General features: G+C 44.1%; 1 protein-coding gene across 2 annotated transcripts in view; it reads left to right on the top strand.

Annotated features, from left to right (window-relative positions):
• Positions 1-7100: 7100 nt before the first annotated feature.
• MEMO1 (mediator of cell motility 1) overlaps positions 7101-14759 on the top strand; it is a 56473-nt gene continuing 48814 nt past the window's right edge. The window contains exons 1-2 of one of the 2 annotated variants that reach the window (XM_030557048.1): positions 7430-7502; positions 11224-11625. In XM_030557048.1, the coding sequence (XP_030412908.1) occupies positions 11430-11625 (196 nt within the window). In that variant the 5' untranslated portion in view covers positions 7430-7502; positions 11224-11429. Of the gene's footprint in view, positions 7503-11223; positions 11626-14759 lie in introns of both variants that reach the window. The other variant, XM_030557049.1, reaches the window with a different exon arrangement.

Raw genomic sequence — 14759 nt, 5'->3', positions numbered from 1 at the left:
TATACAAGCGCATTTGGATCTCTGTGGCATTGGTGCATACTTATTTAATGTGCCACACTGGTAAACTATTCGTACAAAGAAGTCCTGAAGACTTCTAGGAAGGTTTCTATATTGGTTTTCATTTTCTTTTAAGGTGTGGAAATCTTTTAATTTAAATAGTAGAAAATGGCACTTAATATTTCAAAACTTTTTGGGAGACGTTATGGTCTCTAGATCCCTCCCTCCCCCCCCCCTTTTTTTTTTTGGAACTACTAACAACCTCCTACATTTTGCTTTACTGGTTATGGTCTGGAAGTTTATAACAGTTTTGAATTGCTGTCTTACCTACTTTTCTTGTTTGAATAAAAGCATGATAATTGTTTCTCACCATTCAGTAAAACTTCATCTCTATCGTTGGTTCTGTTGAGAGGTTAATTAGTTCAGAAGTTGGTACTCCTAGTACTGACCTATCTATGGAATGTGGTTTGGGGATTTTGGGATACAGCTATAACTGCAGTCTGCCAGGATAGGAGGTAATTATATATTGAACTAGTCATCATGATGATTCTTCAAGATATTTATTACAAAATAAACCTCTCAATAAACTGTATGTAATGATAAGCTAACATTCATTTAAAATATTCATTCATTGTGAGAGACAGAGAAGTGGAGGTCATGGAAGGGTTCAACATCTTCTGAGGTACCCAGGACCCATCTTCTATGATTCTTTGGGAAAACAAAATCAGTTTGAGACACTGGAGTTAATCGCCCCTCAGCTTCAATAAAAGGGGGCTGGTGTCAGTGTTGTGAGAGATCACTCAACTCTAGAACTATTTCCCCCCCTCATTCCCTTGCAAAGCTTGAATTTGTTGACCAACAATTACCAACAAATTGTTGAATTTGTTGTTGCAAAGCTTATTTGTTGTCCCAGACTTTCTCTGAGGAGTTTTAACTTTTTGGTTTTGTGTGTAAATAAAACACAAAATCCTAGATTGTACATGTGCTTGGAGCCTTGAAGAGAGGAATTCTTAAAATGATAAAAACAAATAGTTGCAACATTCATATCGGGATACAAGAAAACATTTCTCTTCACCCCAAAATTAGCCTAGATCCTTCCTCCCCATGAACTTAGTGTGCCTTCTCTTGGTGGCTGCAGTCCCTCATCTCTCTTCCATTGTTGTTGTGCTCCCCCTCTCCTTGTTGCACCAGTGACTGTGCTTCCTTTCCCTTCCCCACTTCAACAGCTGTGCTGCTCCTCTCAATTATCCCTCTTATTAGCTATTTTGGTGTCTCCATGGCAGCAGTCCACTCACAATCAGATGAGGAATTAGGTGGGGGAAGGGGATGAAGAGGGTTAAGACAGAAGCTTACTGCACATATACTCCAGTGGCCCCTGTTGCACACCATGGAAACCAAGATGTTGATGTGGCAGAAGTTTAGTGTTGGAAGCTGTGCTGACTCAAAACGAGAAATGACAAGAAAGAAGTTTTGAGGCTATTTGAGTGACATTGAACAAACTATAGCTCCTTCAACCTGAAACTTGCCTTTATTTTGGAAAGTGGTGGATTATTTCCCCATGTTGTCAGAATCTGAACTGGCTTCATATACAGTAACAGCCCCTTTCTATAGCTAACTAGTGCAAAGGTGGGGGCACTTGAACCAAGAATGGCTAACTTCACAGTCTGAATTAAACCACTGCTATGAAAACAGTATAGTAATGTGGCTGCCCTTCTAGAAATGCAGTACAAAACAGGGAGAAGACCTAAAGGATGATAGTGAAGGGAGGATGATCCAAAATAGTAGAATTAAGTCATTTAAAGCCTTTAAATAACCTTGTAATTATATCTCTCCACATAAGTTAAAACAGACTGGGCATACTGAAAGTGGGAGGCCAACCCCATTGGGAGTGGGAGAACCAGATTATTGAAAGAAATGGAGGAAATCTTATGCCACAGGAAGTTTAAATTGAAAAGTAATGGAGTCCTGTATAGGGAGATGTACAACAACCAGGAGATGGAAATCTAATGATAGTAATTCTCAAGGAGAAAGTGCCTTGTGATTTATTAAACTGCAGTGGACATCTTGGTCCAAAGAATGCTACTTAACTGATGAAGAGAGGATTTTATCAACCACAAATCTGGCAAGAAGATGCTAAATTGTAAGCAAAATGTCAGAATTGCACTTTGTTGAAGAGTTCAGAAAGACATAAAGTACCACTTGCCCAATTAGAAGCCCATTTTATTAGGAATTTGTGATGGACTACTTGATACTCTCTCTCATTAAGGAAATGAGGCTTATGAACACCTTAACAGAATACTACCATTTATCTTAGGAATGCTGAAAGTATCCAAAATAGAGAACTGTTGTCTCTATTGAACTGTCTGTAACTCCAAATACTCTTCCATGGTTTACACTCTATTGCTTCCTCCTGATGTCTGACCTGCATGCCACATCCTCTGTTGTAGGAATTAAGTATAGCAGAAGGCAAAGCAACAGCAAGACTTTGGATGCTACTACCAGGGTGGCAAAAAAGCTGGAGCCAGCCCTGGCTACTATTACTGTATGGACTTCAAGAAAACACTGGCAATACATGAAGAGCTGTAAGGAGATCACAGAATGCATGTTCAGATGTTGCCTAGATCAGAATTGGAGCCAAATTATTCAGCAGGAATACAGAACTGAGAGAGAAATTTGTGGCTATCAGTGGTCTTGAGACTGCTAGTTATGACCAAGAAATGGAGGTTTTGAGAGCTTGTAATGTAACATTCATTTACCTCTTTGAAACTTTTATGTAGACAGTAATATAAGGATATATAACCTCCATGAAATTATTTTTGTAAACTTCTGCAACTATCTAGCTGGATTTGCAAGCTAGTTACATTTTTGTCAGCTTGATCTGTGTAATTTAACCCCATTTTATTTTTAAGATTGATTCAGTTTGAAAACCATGTTTTTGTAACTAAAGGAAAGCCTATGCCAAAAGCTGGTGCAAGTGATTGCCTATGAATGTGTGTGTACGTGCTGGGGGAGGAGGAATGATCTTCTTTCTTCCCACCACCAAAATCCCAACTTCTCTTCACAGAGTTCTTCCTGTGTGAAATGCCAACTCCACAAAGTTTGAATCAAGTATTTGATCTGTGTTTTAAGAGGGCTGAAAACCAGACAGAACAAGGTCATCTTTCCCTAAATATGCTTGCTTTATAGGAGCAGGTCTAGTGATTGTTGATTTTGGAACAGCTGTCCTCTTTTTATGCACTATAAAACTCTCATTTCAGTTAAATCCTTTCTCAAAACATACTTCTTTTGTCAGCGGCACTGCTTTGGGTACCCGCATGGCCCCACAGTATGCCAACATCTTTATGGCTGACTTAGAACAACGCTTAATTAGCTCTCGTTTCCTAACGTCCCTACTCTACTTGCGCTACATTGATGACATCTTCATCATCTGGACTCACGGAAAAGAAGCCCTCGAGGAATTCCACCATGATTTTAACAATTTCCATCCCACCATCAACCTCAGCCTAGACCAATCCACACAAGCGGTCCATTTCCTAGACGCTACTGTGCTAATAAGCAATGGTCACATAAACACCACCCTATACCAGAAACCCACTGACTGCTATACTTACCTACATGCCTCCAGCTTCCATCCAGGACACACCACATGATCCATTGTCTACAGCCGCGCTCTAAGATACAACCGTATTTGCTCCAATCCCTGACACAGAGATAAACACCTACAAGATCTCTTTCGAGCATTCTTAAAACTACAATACCCACCTGCTGAAGTGAAAAAACAGATTGACAGAGCCAGAAGAGTACCCAGAAGTCACCTACTACAGGACAGGCCCAACAAAGAAAATAACAGAACGCCACTAGCATCACCTACAGCCCCCAACTAAAACCTCTCCAGTGCATCATCAAAGATCTAGAACCTATCCTTAAAGATGATCCCTCACTCTCACAGATCTTGGGAGACAGGTCAGTCCTCGCTTACAGACAGCCTCCCAATCTGAAGCAAATACTCACCAGCAACCGCACACCGTACAACATAAACACTAACCTAGGAACCTATCCTTGTAACAAAGCCCGATGCCAGCTCTGTCCACATATCTATTCAAGTGACACCATCATAGGATCTAATCACATCAGCCACGCCATCAGGGGCTCATTCACCTGCACGTTTACCAACATGATATATGCCATCATGTGCCAGCAATGCCCCTCTGCAATGTACATTGGCCAAACCGTACAGTCTCTAAGCAAAAGAATAAATGGACACAAATCTGACATCAAGAATCATAACATTCAAAAACCAGTGGGAGAACACTTCAATCTCTCTAACCACTCAGTGACAGACTTGAAGGTGGCAATTTTGTAACAAAAAAACTTCAAAAACAGACTCCAAAGAGAGACTGCTGAACTTGAATTAATATGCAAATTAGACACAATTAACTCAGGCTTAAACAAAGATTGGGAATGGTTGGGTCATTACACTAATTGAATCTATTTCCCTATGTTAAGTTCTCCTCACACCTTCTATGGGTCATCTTAATTATCACTTCAAAAGTTTTTTTTCTCCTGCTGATGATAGCTCATCTCAATTGATTAGAGTCCTCCTGTTAGTATGCATACTTCCACCTTTTCATGTTCTCTGTATGAATAAATATCTCCTGTCTGTGTGTTCCATTCTATGCATCCCAAGAAGTGAGCTCACGAAAGCTCATGCTGAAAAACATTTGTTAGTCTCTAAGGTGCCACAAGTACTCCTGTTTTTCCTTTGTAAGGCTTTCACAAATGGCCACAGCAAAATTATTTGTGAATTCCAACTGATAGCATCTCACTATGGGTCGGTAGAGTCTAAGATTGTTGAGGCCCGAAACATGTCTTTGTTGTAAAGTGCCAAAAGTACAGTTGGTGCTTAATTAGTAAATAAAGCTGGATACATCTGTTACAGAGACCACATGGTTATTATGGTGCCATTAAGAGAATAGTGATGTCAAGGTTTCTTTCCCCACTCTGCACTTTAGGGTACAGATGTGGGGGACCGGCATGGCCACTTCTAAGCTTAATTACTAGCTTAGATCTGGTAACCCTGCCACTACCCAGAATTTCAGTATCTGGGCCACTCTCTGTTTCCCCCTGGGTTGCCTTGAGGGACTTCACCAATTCCCTGGTGAAGACAGATCCAAACCCCTTGGCTCTTAAAACAAGGAGAAATTAACCATCCCCCTCCTTTCCCCCCACCAATCCCTGGTGAATCCAGATCCAATCCCCTTGGATCTTAAAACAAGGAGAAATTAGCTATCCCCATTCCTTTCCCCCCACCAATCCCTGGTGAGTCCAGATCCAATCCCCTTGGATCTTAAAACAAGGAAAAATCAATCAGGTTCTTAAAAAGAAAGCTTTTAATTAAAGAAAGAAAAGGTAAAAATTTTCTCTGTAAAATCAGGATGGAAAATGCTTTACAGGGTAATCAGATTCCTATAGACCAGAGGCCCCCCCACCAGCCTTAGGTTCCAAGTTACAGCAAACAGAGGTAAAATCCTTCCAGCAAAAAGAAACATTTACAAGTTGAGAAAACAAACATAAGACTAACATGCCTTGCCTGGCTAATTACTTACAAGTTTGAAACATGAGACACTGATTCAGAAAGATTTGGAGAGCCTGCATTGATGTCCCGTCCCTCTTAGTCCAGAGAGCGAACAACGAACAAAACAAAGAGCACAAACAAAGACTTCCCTCCACCAAGATTTGAAAGTATCTTGTCCCCCTATTGGTCCTCTGGTCAGGTGTCAGCCAGGGTTACTGAGCTTCTTAACCCTTCACAGGTAAAAGAGACATTAACCCTTAACTATCTGTTTATGATAAGTGAACTCTGTTTCCTGTCTTTAGTTACGCTTACACGTAATGATGTAACTTGGTATGGAAACCTTGTTCATACACCTCCTTACCTATTTTTGATGGATTGGATGTGGTGAAGAGAGAGGAGAGATGCTGGAGGCTAAATCACTTTCTTGTGGCTATGGAGAGGGTGAGACTGAGGTACCTCACACAGGAAAGCCATTCTTTACCCTCAAAAGAAATTTAGTTTCCCTCCATAGTATGACACATAAGACTCTATCTACATAAGACTTGCAAGAGTTTAAGAACCGTGCTAATGTATAGGTTAAACTTAGTTGTAGCTAAAATCTGTTTCAATTGCTAGTGTAAATGGGATAAAAGAATTTTAGAATCATGTTGCCTACTGCCAGTTTTTTATAAATTACTTGGGTGTAAATCTGGAGTAAATACACTCATGATGCTGGAGTAACTATAATTTACATTAGTGTGGCTGAGATCAGAAAATGGCCCAAAGTTTCTACTTCTCAAAGTGTGGCTCTAGTCTGAAAAATGACTATATAAAAATGGCATCTTTTCACTCAATGACACCCTCTTACCAAAGAAAATCAGATAAATGTGCTGCCTTAAATGACAAAAATGGTTTTGTTTATTACCCTTTACTTCCATTCGCTGCGCAGGGCCAACACAGGTATCACAGAATAAGGGGGATTGATATAGGGTCCCCTAACTGGACCTCAGCTAGTGCCACAGCAGGCCCGAGCCCGCTGGGCCCCCGCGGCTGAAGCCTGGTGTGCGGGCAGCCAGCCCGACTGAAAGTGGGGCCAGCGGGAGCGTTGCCGGCTCTCGCCGTGGCCCGCACTGGGGCTCGGCTGAGTAAGGCAGGGCCCGGCGAAGCCCAGGCAGCCGGCTCTAGGCCCCCACTGGCTTAGCCCCGGACCTCCGCTGTCCAGCCGGAGCGTCGCTCCCTAAGGGTCCGCCCAGCCTCCCCGTACGACCCTGCCCTCTTCTGCCCTGCCACCACAGAGACACCAACTCTCCAATCAGCGAGGCCAGAAGCCATCACCACGGCAACCCTGCTGACCAATCCACGCTGGTTCTCTGCCTGTGGTTCTTTACACCCCCGTCCTCCATCGTTCCGCTCCACTCTAGCGGCGCTGTCCAATCACAGGCCGCTGTCCGTCCTGCGGGGCGGGGGAAGAAAAGGGAGAGCAAGGGTGTCCAATGGCGGCCGGGCTTTTGCTTTCGTCACCCAATAGAGAGCTGCTTTGCCCGCTTCTGTGCAATCCGCATTCCACGGGAGTCGAAGAGGGACAAACCCGGCTGCCGCGGCCTCCTCTTCGCCTCCCCTCACCCGATAGCGCGGAGTAGCCGGCGGTTGCTTCGGGCTTTGTCCCAGGCCGGCTCCCCTCCCCCGCACGGGTTCGTGTCTGCGGCCGAGCCGCCTTTTCCTGCCTCACGCAGCGCTTCTCCCTGAGCCGCCCGGGTCCGCGGCGCCTCCGGCAGCGCCGCCCCCCCCTCTCGGGGGCTCGGGCTCTGCCGGGGGAGGAGGGGGATTAGCGCTGCCGGGCCCGTCTCCTGCCCCCTCCCCCCGAACACCATAGGCGGCTCAGGCACCAAGATGTCCAACCGAGTGCTCTGCCGGGAGGCCAGCCACGCCGGCAGCTGGTACACAGCCTCAGGTAGCGGGGCCGGCCGGGCGCAGCCCCGGCCACCGGGGGGAGGCCGGGGAGGGCAGGAGGTTTAGGGGCCGCCCTAGTGGTGCCCTTCGCGGGGGGGCGGGGGGTCGCTGCAGGGTGTCACCGCCGCGGGGCCGGGGCAGCGGCTGCAGTGTGTGGTGTGGTCCCGGCAGCTGCAGCGCTGGCGGGTGTCGGGCTCCGCGGCCTTTTCCCAACCCCACGTTGGGTCTGGGGGCCCGGCTGGAGCCGGAAGCTGAGTCAGCGCTTTCACTCCGGAGGGGCAGGTAGGCGCCGCGGCCGCTCATCCCGGCGCCGCCGGCAGGGCTCCTGCTTCCCTCCCCGGAGTGGGAGCTGAAGGCCCCGCCTCCCGTGCAGATACTGGGAGCAGCGGCGGGGAGGGCGCCGTTCACACGCTAGGAAAGACAGTTCTCTCCCAGGCACACGCTCCGAAGCCCGCGGGCGGCACGTGCAGCCCATGTAAAACCGTGCAGCGAATCCCCGAGTGTGTCTGCAGAGCAAACTGGCTAGTAAAAGAGAACTGGAAGGGCTCATTGTGCCGCTAACTGGCTGACCCGAGCTGCCCGTGTCCCAGGCACCGCCGTACCCAAAGCATCGAGGCGGGCAGCAGAACGTGGTATGACTAGGAAAGAGAAATGTAAATTGATGATAGAAATGTCGGAATTGCTATATCAGGATCAAACGAGTGGTCTGAGATAGTATAATACCTCCGATGGTGTTGGATGATGCTGGGTACTTTACAGGTGTGAAAACTGTAGTGGACAATTATGGAATAACCAGATTATAAGGCAGGTTCCTGAAATAACTTTCTAATGTTGAGATATAGTAGAACATGTAATGATTAAAGCTCCCATTTAAATGTAGATAAGGTGTAACCCTAATAAACATATACCTAAGATGCTCAGAATGCAGTCAGATGTGTGAACCTAAGTAGAACAGAAGGAATAGAAGACTACATTGATGACCAGTCCTGTACTTGTTTAGATGGACTGATGATTTAATAGAGTCTCTTTCTTCCACCTCCCTTTATACTGTGTGGTGATTGCATTGTATTATCTTAAAATAGTCTGTGGAGTAGTTCATTTCAAAGAGCCAAGCATTAGTGTTTTTTGGCCTGCAAAACACTAACTGGGACTTTACTTTGTAATGGCATATATAATCAGACATGTTATAATGTATATTAAAACTGGCTTATATAGGTTGGTTATGCCTTTGTGTCTCTTGCATGTGAAACTCCTTACGAAGTGGAGAGCATAAGTGGCTGGGTATATGTATGTGGTCTTGCCTCATAAAGTTAAGTAATTTTACACGCATTATGTCAGCTGCTTAATTCTCAAAGCTGAGATGAAAACTCTTAATGTAAGTGGACCAAAAACAGTTGTTGGTTTTTTTTTAAATAACTTGTGGCTTCAATTCCATTACTGTCTCTCTTCTTCCATCCTCTCATCTTACTGAAAATCACTATTGAGATTGATAATGTGGGAACTCACTGTCAGATACTATAGACTAGCTAGCTTTTATTTTTATGTTGATGCAATAATCCAAAACTAAAATATTTTTATGGCATTTAATATTGTAAAAGCAATACTATTATTTCTGCTCTCCAACCTCCATAGTGAATTTAATTATGTAGGTGTCATATTGGCTAGAATCAGAAATTTTGTGGGACAAGTAGGTATCATAGCAGTTTTTCCTGCATTTTAAAAAATAAAATCTTACCGGGGGAGGGGACAGCATTTGTACTGCTGTTGCTTTTTCACCTAGCCCATTTCTGATGGCATTGTGAATAAAAGTAAAGTGAAACTGATCTGATCTCTGTGTTTTTTTCCTATTCTTTCTGCTGGCCCTTTGGGGAAGTAGAAGATGCAGGTGTTGGGCGCACTCTATAGAGTTGGTGGGGTTAGAGAGACACTGGCAATGTCTTCTCCTGTAATCCAAGAAACAATGAAGGAGTCTGTCATTGGCTATTGCACATGGCTTCTCCCTTTCAGTGATAGCAGTAAAGTGATAGTGATCTGATCAGTTTCAAGCTGTCTGCTGGCACTTCAGGAAAATACTGTATGTGGTGGCAAGAAACAGGTGATTGTGAAGGAAGGTGGTGAAGGTTGAGCTGGACAAAGGAAGTTGTACTGATGGCCTGGTAACACATCCAAATTTAAGAACAGGTTTTGTCACATGCTTTTTGAAATGTTGAGGTCTAGGATGATCCAGGAGGAAAGACACAAAGACAGAAAAACATAAGAAGAGGGAGAGACAGAGATGAAATGAAATGAGTTACTTCACTTTAGTGGGGATATTTTGTAACTTGAGTTTTATTTCCTGGAATTGTCCATCTAGTTCAGTGTAGTAGCAGTCTTTCAGTTGGAAAAATTGTAGATTTGATCCACTCCAGGAAAAGACTTAAGATCAAATTTCAATTAAATCTAAAAAATAAAATTCTAATGCTTTACTAACTAGTCTGTATAGACACCTCAAATAATAAATGTATTTGAATATGAGGTTACATATTTCAACACAAGTGAGGACATTCAAAAATTGTCTTTCATGGTAACATTAACTTACCCAGATTGCATTTATTTAATTAGATTACTAAATTATCTTCTCACATGACATATCAATTTATTAACGTAATTAGGAAAGTGATTTAAAAAATCCCCCTCTCCCCCTTATATTTAAACCTGGCCATGCTGCAACTGCATGGCTGGAGCTAAACATATTTATTGTCTGCACACAACACAGTTAGAGTTTAGTTACCCAGTCAGCTAAGAAATGCCGAAGCTGACACATGACTCTCTCTCTGTATTGGTTCAGCACACACTGTTTGGGCAGATGGTACACCTCAACAAGCCTGTGTAACTAGTTTTGTTCAGTTGTGTCTGCAGTAGGACAACTTAAGAGTGCATTGCCCTACGTGCTTTTGTATGCATGTGTTCTGGGTATTGACTGTGAAGACAGTATGGGATAGCTGGCCAGAAACTTTGCTCAAGGAAAAAAATAAGCAGAGCACTAGATGTGAAGAGACAGATGCACATGTGAAGGTGGAAAAGCTGACATTTGAATTCAGACTGGACCATATTCTAACTAGGCACAAAACTGTGGTCAAAATATGTTGTGTGGATGGAACCTTATTGTTACTTTATTTCTTTTAGTTAGGTTTTTAAGAAATAAGACATTTGAAGGGAAAGAGCCATTGTTTGATAGCTTGACTGGATTTTAGCTCTTCCCCCCCCATTGTCCACACATATGCAAAGCTTTAATCCAGGTTTGAATGTTCTTTGAATCTGGGCGTGCTTGTCTGGCAGGAGGTATAGATGAAAGTCCAGGTTTCACTTTAATGTGGGCTCTAACCTGCCTACTTTGTAGTGAGGATACAACTGAAGATTGGGTTATGATAATCCTCCAGTGCATTCCCACAGTTCTGCAGGGCCTATATTTTTCTGGTCCTCTTACCTACTCTCTTCCTACTCACCTCCTTCACACCAGAAGTCACCTGCTGGTTTATGTACACTTGGTTAGCATTTAACCCTTCATTCAGCATGCTCCATTTCTGCAAAGTTCAGCTCATTTGAACAGCATGGTAAGATGCTGTCTCAGGGTGCTGCTAGCTGGCTGGAGGATCACATCAAGGTTCTGGTTGTTCTCTGGTGTGAGTACAATAAGAGAAACACAGTTTTGGGAGATGCAGTTGAAATTTGCATCTTTGCAGGAATATTTCAAAGAGACTGGGGGAGAAGAGGGATCATTTGGAGGACAACTCAGTTTTGGGAGAGAATTAAAAACCTCAATGATACCTACTGCAAGGCAAAGGACACCAATTGAATGCCTTCAATTCCTCATTTACCTGCCCCTACTATGAGGTGTTTGACCAGATGTTCAATGCTGTTGTGACTACAGAGCCCAGTGCCAGGCTTGATGGGCTTTTTGAAGTGGAATGGTCTGATATTTAGACTGGGGGTGGAGGAGACCCTCATGGCAGAAGATCTGGAGCAGACCGCATGGCCAGAGTTACTGGAGGATGTCCTTATGCTGGATTCCGTGGAGCTGTTCAAGGATCTACCCAAGGAATGGAATGTTGAGGAAACAGAGTCGGAGGTGGAGACACAGTCAGGTAAGAGACAGCTATCACCTTTATCATCATTGTGGGTGGTGGTGTAAGTGTGGGGTGGGGTTTGCTGACTTTTGACCGGTGCAAATATTATTACAGACGATATTGCATGCTATGAGGTGGCATTAGCTTCACTTGAGAGTGGAAGCTATGCTTTTTCCCTCTTCCTACTCCATCCTTGTGTGATCGAGGATGGATTCCGGGATGGGAATGGGATGGAATTTAAACATGCAACTTGTGATTTATTCTAACTAAGATTTAACTGGTTGTTGATAACACCCTTATTCAACATTGGGATTACAGGTTTAACAGGAATGAATGCATATATAATATGGGTATTCTGCGCTCTGTTTATAACTGTTATACTGGGATTAGCACTAAAGCATTGCCTCACTGGCTGTATTAAGTGGAAATGTCCCTTGGTGAAGGAGGTATTTGGCCTCCTTGGTTTGTGACACGTTGTCCAGGCCAGGGGAGATGGATTGGGGTGGGGTGGGAGAACTATTTGTAGCAAGGCTGTGCATCCTCCTAGTTCAGTATCTTGTTTATGTTTGCGGAATCCCATTTCCTTTTCCCCCACACACACACTCACACCTAGCTGATAATGCTTAATGATTTTGTCAGTGAAATTCCTCGGCAGGGTAAACTTGCTATACCTATCCCTGTAGCTTACTAGCCTTGTCCAGTCGCTGATATGCTGATCAGGTACCAGGCAGTTAAATAATGACTTGGCATATATAAAGCTGATCCTCTTCCGGTCTGGGATCCCCAGCAGATCAACATCACCCAACATTGTTGCATTGTGAAATAATGTTAGGACTATCACTAGTAAAAGGCCCCTGGTCATGTTGGCCTTACTACCCCTTTTGCCCCCTACAATTTTAAAAATATTTTAATAATATACTTAAATTGCATATGTGGACTAGTAACCTGGGATACAACTGCTTCTAATCATTTAAGTATGTTTTGGCTGAAGTAAAGTCATACCAAGTAAAGAAGTATTTACTTGTGGCCTTTCTATTATGCAGAATGTAAAACAGATACTTTTTCTTTCTTTCCATGGTCAAAAATATAATACTCTTTCATTGTCTTGTTAGGACCTTTCACCTCTGCTGGGCCCAGGCTTCTTGGGGAAAGGACTCTAGGGGAAAAGGAAAAAGGAGGACCTGGTGCAAGAAATGGCTAATGACTTTGGATGCAATTTAGGTGTGCACTTTGAGTTCCGGAAGGAACAGCTAGGGCAGAACAGGAAGGAGGAGAGAAACTGGTCATGGACTATCTTGAGCATGTTCAAAGGATGGGGGAACAGGACTGACAGCAGCTGCAGGAGCTGTTCTTCAGCTTGCTGCCATCGGGGGAGTCAGTTGCTCAGACAACAGTATCAGTGAACACTCCTCTGTGCTACCATGTCCTGCAGCTGATGGACAACTTTGGGGTTGGTGTTGGTTGTTAGTCATTCCATGTACTCCTAGAATGGAAATGTGTATGGGCAACTTCCATTCATGCAACCCTCATGCCTTGTGGGACAAGGAGACCAGGTACACTGATGTGCAGTTTCATTTTCAGTGAGATGGCATTGATTGTGACAATTTACGCACTTGTTGCCAGCTGGGCTGCCTGTATGGTTCTTAAAGTATATTTGTACTACTGCATAATAAAGTATTTTTTCACTATTGGTGTGTGAATGCTTGGGGAAACAAGGAAGAGGCTGGAACCTCTATCCAAAGGTTTAATAGGTTGCTCAAAATTACATAAAAGCAGTAACAAATTGATAAATTGGTAAGTGTACTAAACACTACATGACATCACATTTCCCGTGCATCTCCCCCAGCAGTGCAAGGAGGTTGCATGCAAAGCATCCCTTACTTCTCCTGGACCCATCCCTAATCATCAGAGGTATTCTTTCTGGTTGCCTTTACTGGGCCTTCAAAGCAGCAGTCTCTTGAGCATGTCCCCAGTAAGAGCTCTCTTGTCCTCACAAATATTATGTAGTGCCCAGCACACCCCTAATAATATGAGCGGCATTGGGCATGCTGGCATTCAAACAGACTTATAGTTTATGCCATCTTGCCTTCAGTTGGCCAAATACATGTTTGACTCCATCCTACCACTACTCAGTTAAACCTTCTTCTGCCCAGTACTCTGACATCAGCATATGACTTTATGAGCCAGGGAAGCAGAGGGTAGACAGGTCCTCTAAAATATCAAGGGGGTTTCTGTGCCCACTGTTAACCATATTATTTGGAATAATATGGTCTCTTTTGGGCCAAACAGGTATGCCAGAGCTCATGAATTCCTCGGTGTTCTACATCTTGCTGGTGTAGCCCATGTTGGTGTTCATGAACAGGCCTGTGTGATTGATCAAGATCTGCATAATGCGCAAGTAATATACTTTCTGGTTGTGCTCCTTGTGGTGGGCAACCGTGTACATGCATGCCAGTAATATCTCACGTTTCAAGAGCTATTAGTTCAAGAACATTAGCATTATTCACTTTGGGTAAACCACAACAATAATGGCCTGTACTGGGTGTGCAAACACCACATTGGAGAACAAGGGGTTAAGGAGCAGTTCTGGAACCCGCTAGCTAGAGTGACCAGATGTCCCAATTTTATAGGGACAGTCTTGATTTTTTGGGGGCTTTTTCTTGTATAGGTACCTATTACCCCCCGCATCCCCTGTCTCAATTTTTCACGCTTGCTATCTGGTCATCCTACCAGTAGCACCCACAGACTCTGCACCAGCTAGAGGTGGAGCTTAAAAGGGGAAGCAGAGCAGCTCAGAATGGGGCAAGCAGTGGAAGGGAACAGATGTCTGCTCTGAGCTCTGGGTAAATAATAGCCCAGGAACTCATGTTGCCTGTGACCTGACCGAGTCTGCAAAGGAGAGATTGGTGATTGTGTGGACCAGAAACTTGTGTGTTTGGTTCCATTCTTTCATTTACCCTTAAAGGGGCAGGGGGGACTCAGGCAGGAAGGGATGCAGCTATTTAGCACCCCAAGGTGCAGAACTTAGCTGTCCACCATCAGGGCCTGGTGTGAAGGCTCCGCACAGTGGAGTTGTAAAGAAAAAGGGAGATGTCAGGGAGCAGGGGGGTGGGCAGGGGAAACCACTTACCATACCCCTGTCTGACAAGAAT

Source organism: Gopherus evgoodei, chromosome 3, assembly GCF_007399415.2.
Source record: "Gopherus evgoodei ecotype Sinaloan lineage chromosome 3, rGopEvg1_v1.p, whole genome shotgun sequence".
In the NCBI taxonomy this organism is placed as follows: domain Eukaryota; kingdom Metazoa; phylum Chordata; order Testudines; family Testudinidae; genus Gopherus; species Gopherus evgoodei.
The sequence above is the reverse complement of the archived record's forward strand: the minus strand, read 5'-3'. Positions and strand labels throughout refer to the sequence as shown.